Raw genomic sequence first — 15,082 nt, forward strand, 5'->3', positions numbered from 1 at the left:
CATTAATGCATTATTCTGCTGCTATACATAAATTCTTGGTCACACGCACATTCTTAAAATAAGGTAAAAGTAGCTTCAGGTAGTGTACCTGCTCCTGAATCTCTGTGCCAATTTTTCTTGTTTGATAGTCATACTTTCCTGCTCTTAAAACGCCTCCCCTGTTTGATAGATCTTAGGCATAACAGACAGGAGTGAGGAGGCAATGAAACGGGAAATAGATATGTGCAGCGGTGGCACTTGTGCAAGGTGAACCAAAGAGCTTTTCTAGAATGTGTGAATGTCCCCTCTTAAATGATTACTTGGAGAATTAAATACCTATTTCTTTGCAGAAGATACTAGTCAATTAAAGTAAAAGCAGCGTGTTTCCTACTACCTAAGTAGTTTCAAACAGATGTACAAGAACTTTGGTTATCTGAAAATGTCTTGGGAATAAAGGTGTTCATTTAAAGCATCTCACTAATTGCATCAGTTTTGTCCGCTTTATAGCACCTAAAGCTTCGGGGGTTGGTTCATTTTTTAACGATCAGTTCTGTAACTCAGCCTTGACCCAGAAGGATGAGGTCTGGGTTTCCTCCTGTTCACTGTTGGAAATAGTGATGCCGTAAGCCAAAGTACGTCCGCAGTTCATTGCTCCACGATTCTTGGGTCCTGTATTAAAGAAAAGTATTTCTTGAAAATAAATAACTTAATTAGGGGGGAAAAATGATAAAGAACAGAGTGACTAAGCCTTGTGGTTTGTTTGTTTGTTTGTTTATTTTTAATTCTGTTTTCAAGTCCTTTCCAAAGCTGTAAAATGTTTTTTTTAAAAAAAACGCACATGTTTTTCCTTGCGTTTTGGACATCTGCCATTCTTCTGGTGCTTTTACATTCATTTGATAGAGGCTTTGCTCCTTACAGATTGAACACTGTTCAGATTTTTTAATCAGTCTGCTAAATATTTTACTGGCATCTTGTTTGCTTTGTTTTAGACCTTTTATAATTGGCTTGCTATTTCTGTGCTTTGATATCCTTCCCTGAATATTTTATTCAGACATGAAATTTTTACCTGACTGCATCACTTAAACATTAACAGAAAAGACGTGACTAGTAATAAAATGGAAAATAATTTTTTCTGCCTCTTTCTGCGTAAATGGTACTGCCTGAAAATGTAACCAAAACTACTTATTGGGTAACCTTTATTAACTCTTGTTTTAAGTAATCTCAGTTCTTGGTTGATAATCCTACAAAATAATTTAATCATTTTTAAAACACGTATGCCATTTCAGGTACATTTCTTTCATGTTTAGTATGCAGCCGACAGTTTCCTCTGAGCAAGCTGGTGTTGTCAGACTGGCCATTAAGGTTTAACATTTAAAACAAAAACATTGTGAAATGTTATCTGGAGTTAGTCCACAATTCATGGCTTTCTAGGGAGTAATTCTTAGTCTTAACAAATGAGCTGCATTTGCTTTGAGGCAATTGTAAAAGTCAGGGTTTTGGGGGAGGAGGGTGATGGTAGGGAGGGTTTTCACCTGCATTTTTGAGGACATGAGAAGATTTTTGGCCATTCTGTACAATGGTCCTCCTGTGGTTACTGGCTCTTATAAAACCACCTTTATCAACTACAGTAAGCCATGAAGTGGATTCTTTTAACAAGGAAATTACTTTGGGGCAGCAAAGTGTACAATAAGGAGACAGCAGATCTTTTTTCTTTGGAAATGATCTCTGAAAGGCCAGTTAACAGCTCTGAGCTGCAGCTGTTGTAACATCAACTGTAAAAATGCTCTGGTTTCTTCTGCCTTTTTAAAAATCTTTTGTTCAAATACAAAAATCACTAATGTATTTTGTATGCTACTTACTCAAAATATGTCCTTGGCTGGTAGTTCAGCTCTTTTTTGTTTGTTTTTTGTGTAGTTGTGCATAATTGTGAAAGGAAAAAATAGGCCATTCTTGATTATTTACAAGCAGAAACTAAGTATGATTATTCCATGATGTATGAGTGGGATCCTAAGCAGGAGAAACAGAACAAAACCCCAGAACTGTTGAGCTGTTCGGTCTGGGTAAAAGCCTGACTACCTTTTTTTTTTTTTTTTTTTTTTTTTTCCAGAGTGCGCAGCTGAGTGAAATCATCAGTAGCCTAATTGCTCCGCTCAGTCTGTCTCCAGCTTCTTCTCCTCTCTCGTCCAAAACTTGTAGGCACAGACAGCTGGTCAATGGCATCTCCTTCAGGTGGGTGACAGTATGGGGGCATTTTGTTTGAGAACAACTTCTGGTAATGTTACATAGCTCAAACAGATGAACCTTACAGTAGTAAGTTACAAAAAGAGAGCTGTTTCCTGTAAACTTCAAGAGAAGTAAAAGTGTTGCTTGTAGGGCTCAACGTAGAAGTTTTTGATCTTGTTCCTAAAGACATCATAAAATCACACAGTTACTGTAATTACATTTGAATACTGGTATGATGAATGTATCTGTGAAGTAGTGAAGGGAAATAGTAAATAACACAGTACTTTTGATTATTTAAAACTTAAGGTAATCTGCCATCATGAGTACAACTTTATTTCTGGAAAAGTGACAAACAAGTCTTTATTAGATGAGTAGAGTATGTACACAGTGTCACCTGTGCCTCAATGTGGGCCAGTATCTGTGTGCCAGCTTTGTTAATTTTAAGCACATCTTCAATATGAAGCAAAACTTATCTTTGTCAGCTACTTTTTCAGTAATTTTTGAGAGAGTATTTTTCAGTCTTTTTTTCTGGATGGATTTACCTGCCATGAAGATTGCAGCAGCTTGAGAATAATACTGTAGACAAATATTTCTCAGTACTATTCCACACTTGTTAATAATAGTATCTTTTATTCAAAGACTTTAAAATACAGCACAGACATTAATCAGTGTTAGTCTCAAAACAACATTAAGATAATTAACTACCGTCCTTTCTTATAAAAGGCCTAGACATGTAGGCTGTTTCTCCTGAGATACTGTTAATGTGATTTGGGGGGTGGAGGGGTTGCTGAGTTATTCATAGGTCTTGATTAAGATCAGGTGGATGAAGAGAGGGCTCACTGTCTGCTAGGGCTGGGTGGTTTACAGCAGCATCTGCAGCAGAACGTAATTCCCTGGCTCTCAGCACCGAGAAGGGCTCGGGGTGGCTGCGCTGGCTGTTTCAGCAGCTTTGCCACAGAAGCCATAGCTTCCCCCAAAAAGATCGTACTGAGCAACTTGGGCAGGCAGCTTCCGTAACTGCCGTCTGTTCCAAAGCGATTGGGTGACTGCGCCCTAAATTTGAGGATGAAGGGGGTCCTGTCCTGTATTATTCATGTTCCTGACATATCAATCATTTACAAATAAGATAGGGAAAAATCAGAAGATTCAGCTGAGTCTTGGAATAAAAATAGTGCTGAAATAGGAATTGCCGTTAGAGGTGGCTATGTGGAAGGAGAGAGGTGTTTAGAAAGCTGAGAGGTCTTAGAAAGCTGTGTCTTCAATCTGCGACCTCTTCATGAAGCAGATGGAGAAGGGGTTCCTGCTTTTAAATGTTTTTAGAGTGCATGAAATTGACTTAATGATGAGGGACTCTAGTGATTAACTTCAGGCCACTTCTGTACTTTACTTTCCATTGGGTGTTTACGAGGAACTGTCTAAAACCAGTCCTCTTTCCATGTCATAAGCAACACAATTGTTTGCTTGGCTAGTGCTATCTCTAAGACTGATTGTTGTCTACTGATAGTCAAAGAAGAACGGGAGGACTTGGAAGATTTTTCTCAGTGCAGTAGCTCTGAACTAGAGGTGGTGAGTTAGGTATTGGAAGGGAATCTAAGGAACTGAGACCTTTCTATATGTCATCTTGAAAATCAGATAAACATTTGGTTTTAATTTTTCAAGCTATACAATAAAGTAATTTTCATCTCTTGTGAAGTGTTTTGAGGTCTACAAATAAGTACTATTTGTTAAAGGTAGTAATTGAATAGAATATAGCATGGTTATCATAGAAATCCTGCAGGGAACTTCACTGTCTCCTCCTACCTTTTGTTTCCTTGAATATATTTAGATTTTTTTCTGTCTTCTGTCTTTTTGTTTGTTTTCTGCTTTGTTTTGTTTTGGGTGCAGTTAATTCAGACTGTGGTATATTGGAGTTAACTTAATTCTTTGGCTTCTTCTCCTCTCACTTTTTCCAGGGTGCTGACTGTATTATGCACTTGAGAAAGTGGGTCAGAATAAAATGGAAAGTAATGTGATTTTTGGATTTTGAAGAGGAAAAAGAAAGGATGATAGTTATTTTTACTTAGGTAAATTATTGAAATTATTTGTAGGGTCTTGCTATGAAAGAGAGTAGTTCATGGTTAAGGTAGGTCTAAGCATGAGAAGCTTTGAGGTTGGCAGTCCTGGGGTTGTGGTATGGTGTGTTATTCCCGATGGAATTGGTGGTGTGTGTATGGTTCTTGGTTGATTAAATGTGGGTAACCTTGAAATGCCATTTGCCAAGGTCTAATTTCATTAGTAGATTCCTTTTTTATGTAGCTCTTCTTGGGATCCAGATTCAACCGATGTAAGATCAGCCAGATGCATTGTAAGAAGGTAAATATAGAAATAGCTCCTTAAGCTGGTGACAACTTTTCTTATCAGAAGAGAGGACTTAGAAATTTCTTTACTTCAGTACAAATAGAGCCTGTCCTGTGGCTTCTCCTGCATATGTGAATCTGTGAGCAAGGTCTTTAGCTAGGCTGCTGTGCCCGAAAGGTCAGCCTTGCCTGGGAAGCCCACGTGCACAAGTGGCAGGAAAGCCGTGCCGCTGCATACTGGAGTGCCGAGACCTCCGCTCCATCTGAAAATGGAGCTGGGCATTACCGTAAGGCGCAGGAGAGTAAACGGAGCAGCTGGCAAAGACAGCAGGGAAATTAACCAAGAGTTCGGCAGACCACCTGAACAAAGTCAGGAATTGCGGAAATGGAGCCAGGTTGAGAAGGTGACTTTGGTGTTAATTTACCCGTCTAGGTTGCCTTTCATATAAGAAGGGAGTACATGGATGTCTGGAAGTTGGATTTCATACTGGACTATCAAAACAGATAATTGCAGAGAAAATGTTTTGGAGATTCAGAGAAAGTACTTAGGGAAACTTTTGCATAAGCTTTAAATACTGTATTTCTTTCTCAAACCTTAAAAATTTGGTGTTAGCAAGAAGAATGTCATGCTTCAGTATTTTGGGCCATTTCTTGATAATTACTAATGTTTCTTTAAATACTTTGTACCATTCTTCCTTTCATTAGCACCTTTTCTCTCATTGGGTCTGCTTCATTTGTTGGGTATTTCTGATGTGCCAAAAGGATACCTCAAATTCATGCCCATAAAACTTTATTACCACACCAGCACAGCATGCGGTGGTGTTTAATCGTGCTTTTATAACAATTGCTTCTGTTTAATAAAATGTACTGTTAGCAGACAGCTGTTTGTCAAACAAGATTGATAAATGACATTGTAATAAATTAGTTTTCATGTTTCATTACATAACTGTACTAAGTGATATAATCAACAGGTGACTTACCAGATAAAATTCATGAGAGAAAATAACCATTCATGCAGGTGGATTACCTGTTATGAGCCAACAAATACCTTATATACCTGCACTTCTCAGGCAGTTTAGTGTTGCAGTCAAGGTCTCCAGTATTGTACAAATAAATGCACACTTGAGGGCTTTTTGCAGCAAGCCTTTAGCTTTGCAGGCAGATGTTGCTACAGCAACAACATAAAGTCAGGATAACTATAAAAGTGAAGTGCATTCTTCCCATTGAGTCATTCCCACCCAAACGGAGGGTGTTTTGAATTCTTACCTGCAGTGCACCTTGTTCTGATGAGCAGGCAGTCTGTTGTTTGGCGAGAGTGATCCAAACTATTATATGTGTAATTTATTTATTTATTTACTTTTAACTGCTCTTGGCTCCATTTTGGCAGATAACTTTTTTGTATTACTAAAGATGTAGTTTCAAGAAGTGTGCATGTGGTAAGGTGGTGAGGGGATGATGGTGGTAGACTTGGGGAAATCCAGGTATGACTGAGGCTGAACAATAAAATGAGGCTTTGCATGTGTTTAGGTAAGACAGTGTCACTTGGTATTTGGAGCTGAACTTGTGTTCTTCCAAATCATCTGGGTGCGAGCAGCTGCCAGCTCTTAAAGGCAGGCAGACAGACTCAACTCTCCCTCCTCTGCAAGAGCCTCCTTAGGCTGGGCTTTAGCTCCGTTGGAGAAAAGAAGGCAAGGAAATAGGAAACAAAAGAATGAAAACGTAATGAATGAATTTCCGACAACAATAACTATTTTAAGAGCGGCAAATCAGTGAAAATGAAAGTTGAGGGAAATGCATCCTCTCCTACTCGATCCTGCCACTTTTTGGGTCACAGTATGTCACTACACAGGCTGAGAAGAATCTTTCCCATACGTTTCCCTTCTACATGGAGATAGTAGCCCTTTCTCAGTCCAGCATGCTGCTCCTGCGCAGAACTATTACGCTTTTTACCAGCCAGGTCTTCTGCTGTCCTCTCATCTCCTTGAGCTTATATACAAAGTGAATGCTGTTCCATGATAACGAGACAGTAGATTAGACTGACTAATGCAATTTGATTTTTTACAGTGGCTTCGTTATGATAGTCTTAAAGGAAGTATCAGGTATCTTTACTGAGCAAGGCAGTTGTAGGCATTTCCCTAGAAATGAAGTCTAATGGCCTTGTGTTGTTTAAACTAAATATGCGGAGTTCCTATTTTTGATACAGATGTTTCACAGCGAGTTACAGCCTCTATTCTGAATGGGCACTGGTTTGCCAAGCTTTACTTAAGTTTCAGTTCTTAAAAAAGAAACCTAGAAAATCTCAAAATAATACGGCAGGACTCTAGGTCTCCATTTATGTTAGCAGGATTGTTGTTTTGAATGGAATGCAAGTTTGTAAGGAAATATTAATTTTAATTTAAAGCTGATAGGTGTTAAAAATACTAGAGATGCAATTCTTGAATTGGGAAAAATCAAGAACTGTTACATGCTCAAAGTCTTAACTTCATTTTGCTATTTGTTTCCATATACAGAAAAGTGAGCAGGAATGGTAAACTTTCTTTTGTGACATAACGTAGAATTACACGAAGAACAAACAGAGCACATGCATGATTTCCTGAAACAGTGTGCTAAAATATTTTAGTTTATAAAATTCTCTTAGAATTAGATGGCTAGCACTAATCAGTGCTTGAAACCTGGGACTGTGCATGTGGAGCATATTTATCTTTTTGGATTTCCTCCCCCTGTTAATTATGACATTGCAGAGCTTCGGACAACAGAGAAGTATCCTCTTCGAGTAGCTGGTTGCTTGATCATCAACACATCAAGAAAAGAAGAAGGGACAGGACAAGACTAAGATCTCTGTCTGTGACTAATGTGAGCACATCTGCCCGAACGAGGCCGCTTCATAGCTTCCAGAAGAGGAAGCTCTACAGAATGCCCGGCGCCTGTTACTGGAGCCAGCAGGTGAGCCCTCGCCTCGCTCTTTGGGAGACAAAACCAAATAGTCCAGCTGTTAGAGTCTGCACGCGTCTGTCTGGTATGGCAGGAGAATGGCGCGTGCTGAGCTGCTTATTTGTTACGTTCAGGAGCGTGTAGTATATGTGGCAGGAGCACCAGCTGGGTCGGCAGGCACTCAGAGTTAACGAGTTGAACATAAAAATTAAAGGTTGCTCAGAATCCTGCTCATCAAATCAGTTGGTTACGTGGCTATCTTTAAAGTCTTTTTACCTTCTAAGAGACAACTTGAGAGCTTTCTTTGGAGGCTTGACTGCTGAGGAAGCATGCTACAATGTAAATCTGCTGCCTGCTTTTTTTTTTTTTTAAGAATATTTGTTTTAACTACAAGAGAGTTTACACAGCTGATGGCACATTATTTTCTAGGAAATTAAACTGCAATATCTTAATCTTGTTTCCGTGTTGTTCCTGATTAGGTACGTTGCCTCTTTCATGACATTTTATGAATGCTTCAAAACTCTTAAAATTTTGTGCATTACAAAGGAATTAATATTTTAAAGTGGAAGAAAACATTGTCCGATGTACGATACAAGGCATATCTGTTCACATCTGAAATTTATAGCGTATTGTTGTTGAGAACATAGAATGAATTTCACTGTTGTGCGTAAAGCAACAGTAACTAACTTGGGAGCAAAGACAGTGTGAACTCATTGTTTAGAGCACTGTTAATCCCAAATGGTTTTAAATCGTTGATCTTACCTTGCCTCTTAGAAGCTGTGGTGTAATACAGGTGCTTTTGCATCACAACAATGTAGGCTACTAGGATTTTCCCTTCTAATGCTACAGTGGATGTACATGAACGGAAGTCAGTGACACTTTTGCAGAGCTACTTTCTGCTGTCTTACTACTTGGTAATGCATATATTTACCTTAATTAGTTCTGTCTTTTAACTGTGCCCATGATACCATTTTTCTACTTTTCTATTAAGTTTGAGATGGTCTTATACAAGATATATGGGGAATACAACAGCACTTCTGACAGCCCTTCAGAGAAAGCATAAGAAACACTACTCACGAGCAGCTGGTTCCTTTTAAGGCAGTAGTAGATTCCCGCTTGTTTCATTACATAGGAACAAGGAGATTTTAAAATTTTATTTTAGAATTAACATACAGAATGGTTAGATGTTCAGCTTTAAGGTAACAAATATATTCTAGAGATTTAGACTGACAGAAATCTCCATGTCTCCTCTGCTAATGTCCAGGATTTCCAAGGTGCACCATGGATCTGGGGAGAAACCCCCTCAAAAGGAGGTTCTGTGCGAGCGTGCTCATTTAGCACCCTCTGCAAAACTGTACAGTGGCCTGGTTTTAGCAGAAGTCCAGCAGAAAGTAAGAATTTTTATTGAAGAACTGTCCGTTTCTTATTAGCTTGACTTCCCAGCTTCCTGGCAGTGCTAGTGGTTTGGCAGCCTCCCTGGAGGGGCAGGGGGTGGTTGGGGTTTGGGAGCTCTAGCTCCTAGACACTTAGGCTTTTCATCTTCCTTAATTTGTGCAGCCCAGCCGCAGGAGCACAAAGCAGAATTTCCACCTTTATCTTGGGCTGAGCTGCTCTGCACGCTCAGTGGTTTACCTAGGCAAGAATCAAGAAGTGCATTTGGAAGTTGTCAGTTAAGGCTTCCAATATTGGAGCAGGTGCAGCTGTGTGTCTGGCCGGTGCTCTGGGCTTTTCTAGTGCTGGGTTACTATATGCTAAGCTACCTCCAGCGGCTCTGGACTGAAGGTGCAGAGATGTCCAAAGACGGTGTGGTTAAAAACCCCTGTGGGGAGTGCTGTGTCAAAGAGGCCTCCTGGAGCTTAATGAACATATCCTCTTGCTGCCTTCCATTTAAAAATGACACCACTGCCCCCATCTCCCCCCTACCCCCCCCCCCCCCCCGCAAACACAAAAAAACCCCAAGACACTCCCATACTTAGAGAGGAGCCTAGCTATTTACATAGGTTAAATGGAAGCTGAAGATTTCCTCCATGTAAAGGAATTCTGGTCTAAAATTCTGGACTTTCAGGGCATAGATAAAGCTTCTAGATATTCTTCGTGCAGTGCTGTGATCCAGAATCTAATAGTTTTGGAATGTCTACATTGCTTTCCAAATACCTAAAACTCAATTTTACAATCGTTAAGTTTTAATAACGGACCTTATGGATCGAAAGAGAGATATGTTAATTTGCGCCTCTTGCTTAGCGTTCTGTTTATTGCCTCCGGATCTCAGCATCTTTGGGGTGTTTGAAGATCAGATAACCCCAACACCAGCAATGGGCTATGGAAACGTATGCGCTGAGATGCATTGCAATTATCGCAGTTTATGCTAACTGGAGCTCTCGGCACAGACACCTGTGGTTATGCTCTGCTTTGTAAAGCCCTCTCCATGGGGCAGTTAACCGAAGGGCCGTGGGGAGAACCACATCTCGTGCTGCCAATTCTGCTCCTATTCCTGCAGAAAAGAAGAGGTGGTGGCAGCAATGAAGCTGTCGGCTTCAGACTTCTTGCAAGCGCCAAACTCAATTAAAGTTTTCAAAATTAAGGTAAAGCAGTGAACAAAGGCTCTTATGCAGTGTTCGTTTAAAAACAGAATAACAGGGATCCTGTGGGGGAAGTGATACAATTAGACTGGACAGTTTCAGCATGTTCTGACAATCTAACTTAAATGCGTATCGAGTCTTTGAATTAAGAGCCATCATCAGTGTATTTTTTTCCTGCAAGAAATCTTATTCTTTCAGTAGCCTAACAGGCCTTGTTGCTTCCTTAGCCCTGCGCGTGCTACACTTGGTTACCCATCTGCTGATGAGATTGCTTGGCTTGTAATGGAAGAGCGCTGGCTGTCAGCCCAGGCCGATTGCCACGTTAGGCAGATTTGGAAGGACAGGACTGCAAAATGGGGAATGGCCTCTGGGGTCGATAGCTATTTTTCTTTGAAGATGCATTTATACTCCCAATAGATAGTCTAGCACATTTCCTCTAGCCTTACATGGAAAAGGAGTTTCTTCTTAGCAGGATGGGAAGTAGTTGGATTTGTAGGGTAATGTTACTGTGCTGTCTCTAGCAAGTGCTCCTCCCATATTTCTTCTAGTTTAAGATATGTATATAGGCCTTGGTACTCGCATATCTTTAAGAAAATTGGTCTGAAACAAGCAGATGGGGAGATAAGAGGGACCAGCTTGCCGAGGTCCAAGGAGAAGACTGAACCTGCTGAGCACCTCGGCCCCTGCGTCGGTGTCTTCGCGTGGTCGCTCCCTCGTGCACTGGCTGACTGGCGCAAACCTGCGGTGAGAGAGTGCCCGGCGATGCTGTGGGCGACGTCCCTCGGAGGAGTAGTCTGAGCAAATGATGGCTGAAGAATTCTGACTAGAGAATTGCATCGAAACACAGAATTCCCGCGTTTAAGGAGATTAAGGAGTGCTAGGCTAACTTTGAGGAATTTGTTATTTGGGGAGAAAGGACGAGTGTATGTACCCTTTGTTCGTGTAATGGTGTTCAGAATTTTGTCCTTCATGTCCCTTCAGATTTTTTGGGGAAGCTGATTTCCCCCCACCCCCATACCATGTTAGGAAAAGGAAAGTATGAAACTGTGAGCTGCTATCCCATCTGTCAGTTCATAAGGTCGCTGGGAAGAGAGCCACACTTTTTTCCTGTCTACTGCCATGCTGCATACATTCACAATACTGTCAAAAGTGAGTTCTGGGTGACCTAGTAGCCTCCCCGTGCCTCCTGAGAGATGCCCTGTATTGTCCTCTGCTGTGCTGTATTTCTTTTCTGAAGACTTCACATACTTCTGTAATTAAGTAATGCTTACACAGAGTAGCATCTAAGAGAAAACATAGAACTCGTGCAAAAGGCAGTTGCAAAAATAAATGAATCCCTGAAATTGTCCTGAAACTCTAGAAGACCTGCTAGATCAACACAATATCTAGCCTACAGCAGGGATAAATAAAAGAGGATACAGGGTGTTTGCCTTAACTGTGACCAGTCAGGGTTCTCGGCAACCTGAAACATCCTTTGGGGCCAGATCCTCTTGTCCCCTAATTTGAAATGACTAAGTACCACAGCTGAGCCGTGAGTCATCTTTTGGCTGTGGGATCTGTTTTACATCTTTCTTCTGTCATTATCTAAATAGCTTGGTAAGAGCTTAGGCCATTTCTTGACCATGAGTCAGTGCACAAGCCATTCTCAAAATAATCCACACACACACAATAAGCCTTGGGATCACAGTCTGTGCTGCAGAACAGACGACATGATTGTAACTGCACATTTCTTCAGCATGATTTTTGAATGAATATTAAAAGCTCACATGCAGGGTAGTACAAGTGAGTACACTGCAGGCGCGTGCTGGTGGGGGAACGCGTGCTCGCAGGCAGGGCTGGAAGCCCAAGAGTGCTTCCTTCGAAACGCTGGAGCTGCTCCTTGCCCGCACTGCTACAGATGGTGGGTCAAACAACCTCTGGGTTATTGTCGTCTCCTGTAAAATGCACATGATTTAGTTTTAACACTAAGAAAGAGGGCAAAGAATATCAAAACATTAAAACCAAGTAATTATGTGAGTAGCAGATTGGTCTGAGGATTTTAGCATCCAAAAAGGCATGAGCTCCAATCTCTCCCACATTTCTTGTGTTTACTACAGTTCTTCCACCCACTGTGGATACTCCGGTGTCTAATGCCTTGGAGCTCCTGCAAATACTTTTTTCTATAGTGAGAACTTTAAATATCTCTACCTCTAGCTATTTTTTCCTGAAACCTGAAGGAACCAAGTTATCTTTGAGATCTCAAAACTTAGGTTGAGTTTGCTTAAAAGCAGCCAACAGGTACAAGAGTTGTTACTACTTGGGCTGAGAGGGGTCTTTGCTTAGCTGACATGTCCTGATGATTTCTTTGCTGGTATTTTATCTTGTGTGGCTTGTGGCAGATTTTTTTCCGGCAATACCATTTGTTTTGCCAATACATTGTGTTAGTTTCTTATACAACATCCTAACTGAAGACACTAGTTTCACTTCTTTTGATCAGTCTTGCTTCACTGAGAGATGTCATTGGGGCTAGGTAGTGCTTTAATTTACTAAAACATTATACAGCTATGAACGACTGTAAATGGTAATAGAGAAATGAGGTCTGAACACTCACATTTGGCCCTGCCCTTTTCTTTGCAAGGTTGTGGAGCACAGTGGGGTTTTTTTCATCTGAAAATTCTCATTGCATTCTGCATCTCCACCTGCTGGAGGAAAACATGGTTATGTGGCCTGGGGCACATGCCGAAAGCTGGAATTCAAATTTGGAGATGCGCCAGCACCCTGAGAGCTCGGCACAGAGGTGCAAAAGCTCGCATTTTAGATACCGCAAGCAAACAATCGGGATAATGTTGCCCGCTCTTGCAGTTGAGTATCAGCATATTTTTTTCCTCATAGAACTCCAATTGATGCAGTTGAGTGAGAGCGTAAGAATCTGCTTTCATTCAGTGGTTTGGGTTTTTTTGGTTTTTTGTGTTTTTTTTTTTTAATTTCCAGCTACTGTAATTTAATTCTAGGTTTGGGGTTTCTTACTTTAATCTAATTTCCATGCCAGTTCTATGATTCATTTTTTTTGTGTGTGTCCCACTACTTTCTTAATGCATGCTTAGAGCTGGTGATATTTTTTTTGGATGCCCTGCGATAAATACATATGGGACTCTGAGAACAAAGACCAGGTCTTTTGGTTTTCAGTTTCTAGGGAAAAGTATGTTTTATATAATTTGTATTATATCCAGCATAGCAGAGCCTTTATGTTTGCTGAATGTCTGTTACCTGCAAGTGATCCACAGTTAGCACCAAAACTTGCAGGAAATGAGAGTGCCCTCACTCTCACCTCCAATGAGTTGAGTTGTCCAGTTTTCTTCGGTTTTATTTCACACAGAGAAGTGTGTGTACAGACATGAAGTTACTCAGAATAATGCACATATTGGGGAAGTTGCACCCCATTTTCTGCCAGGTGATATGTTTGTTAGGGAGTCTATAAAAACTGTTTGCAAACTCTTTTAGAGCCTGCTTCCTAGAAAATAATCTCATTTCATCTACTGTATTGTCCTTATTGTAGCTCATTTGTATCTGAGGAGATGCAGGTGAGTTCTCTGTGGCTGTTATCAGTTACTGCTTTCTCTGGTTCACTCAGTCTGTAAATTAAAGGGGGGGGGGGGAAGAAAAACCCCACTCCCTAGGGTAGTAACTGGCAAACATGTTATTCAGTAGCCAGCTAAAAGTTCACCTTTCACATAGTGAAGCAGCCGTTTCCCTTCAGTCGCACTGAAAGCAGTCTGCTGGTTTTCATCCCCCTCCTTGTTATCCCTAGATATTGGCTCCACCACCTGCTTCTGCATAGCTTCGTGGCCTAGCCGGCTTCTAAAAAGCAATGAATACAAGGAATGTCGTTGTGTTGCCAAGTCTCCCGCAGACTGGTTTCGAGAAGAGGATGCATCCCGCTGCAGTGAGAGTAGCTGGATACCTTTGTGGATGGGTCGGTCTCCCGGGCTGGGGAGGAGAATCCCTTGGGTATGGTTTACCACATTAGAAGTGAAAGTAATAGTTGATAAAATTACTGTTTTACCTTTGGAATTAAAAAAACCACAAAACCTCTTCTGTTAGCAAAAACACCTATTCTGAAAAGCAAAAAAGAATTCCCACGCATCCAGCTATTGCGAACGTGTGACGAGACCGTTGTCTGCTGGGGAGGAAGAAGGGGAGACATTGCTGGTCTCGCAAGACTGCAGTATCGCCAGTGGAAGTGAGTCCGGCCTGTGTAGACGTTCACGGCAAGCTAGCCGATCCCTGAAACGTCAGTTTGGTTTTTTGCAGAACGATGAGCCTGAGGTAGGCTTTTCACAGTCCTGGAGCATTAGCTTATTATGATATTTTTGTAGTGTTTTACTGATCAAATCTACTCTTCATTTCTACCTGGCATTTTTACAAAATGTATCCCTGTGGGTTAGAAAGTCTTCTCCCTTTTGGTTTGTTTAACTGGTCAAAGATTAAACACTAACTTCGATTTCCAGTCAATTTGTGAGTTGAACAAAAGGTCTTTGTTTCGGGATGTTTAATACAGCGTGCATCTCCCAGAGGAGGTGAAAGTCCATCTCTCAGTGGCTTAAAGCAGGACTAAAGAAATTAAACTACATTTATACTCCTGCGAGGTGGATGGCCTGTGAGAAGGGTAGAAGTTATGATCCTTTTATGACACTGACCCAAAACTGAGTTTGAGGCAAGCTGGATGCTGAGCAGGTTGTCATTAATGTTTTACGAAAGTCAATTTCTCCCAGTTCTGTTCCTGGAAAAACGAGTGTCTGCCCCAGGATCTGCCGCTTTGTCCTTATCGGCGGAGGGGCTGGAGGCAGCCCGGTTCCTTCGTGCCCCGGGGCCCTTTGCATCACTGCGCCTTCCCCTCCTGTAGATCTGTAGATCGCGGGCGAGAGCGCAGGAAGGATCAGTGCCTTCGACATCCGTGGAAACCCCGCCTGGTGGGGAGGGTGCGCGGTGCGGTCTGTATCCCTGGCCTCGCCTGCTATGCCCCTTCCCGTGTAGGGATGCTTTCGAGGCTTTGTC

The 15,082-nt window shown here is 41.4% G+C and overlaps 1 protein-coding gene across 6 annotated transcripts in view; it reads left to right on the forward strand.

Moving 5' to 3' along the window:
- The window catches only part of KANSL1L (KAT8 regulatory NSL complex subunit 1 like), a 61,782-nt gene that overhangs the window by 23,376 nt on the left and 23,324 nt on the right, over nucleotides 1-15,082 (forward strand). For all 6 annotated transcript variants that reach the window (XM_013952230.2, XM_067298737.1, XM_013952231.2 and 3 more), the window contains 2 exons: nucleotides 2,087-2,208; nucleotides 7,280-7,481. In XM_013952230.2, the coding sequence (XP_013807684.2) occupies nucleotides 2,087-2,208; nucleotides 7,280-7,481 (324 nt within the window). The remainder of the gene's footprint in view (nucleotides 1-2,086; nucleotides 2,209-7,279; nucleotides 7,482-15,082) is intronic.

The sequence above is a fragment of the Apteryx mantelli genome, chromosome 6 (assembly GCF_036417845.1).
Source record: "Apteryx mantelli isolate bAptMan1 chromosome 6, bAptMan1.hap1, whole genome shotgun sequence".
In the NCBI taxonomy this organism is placed as follows: Eukaryota; Metazoa; Chordata; class Aves; order Apterygiformes; family Apterygidae; genus Apteryx; species Apteryx mantelli.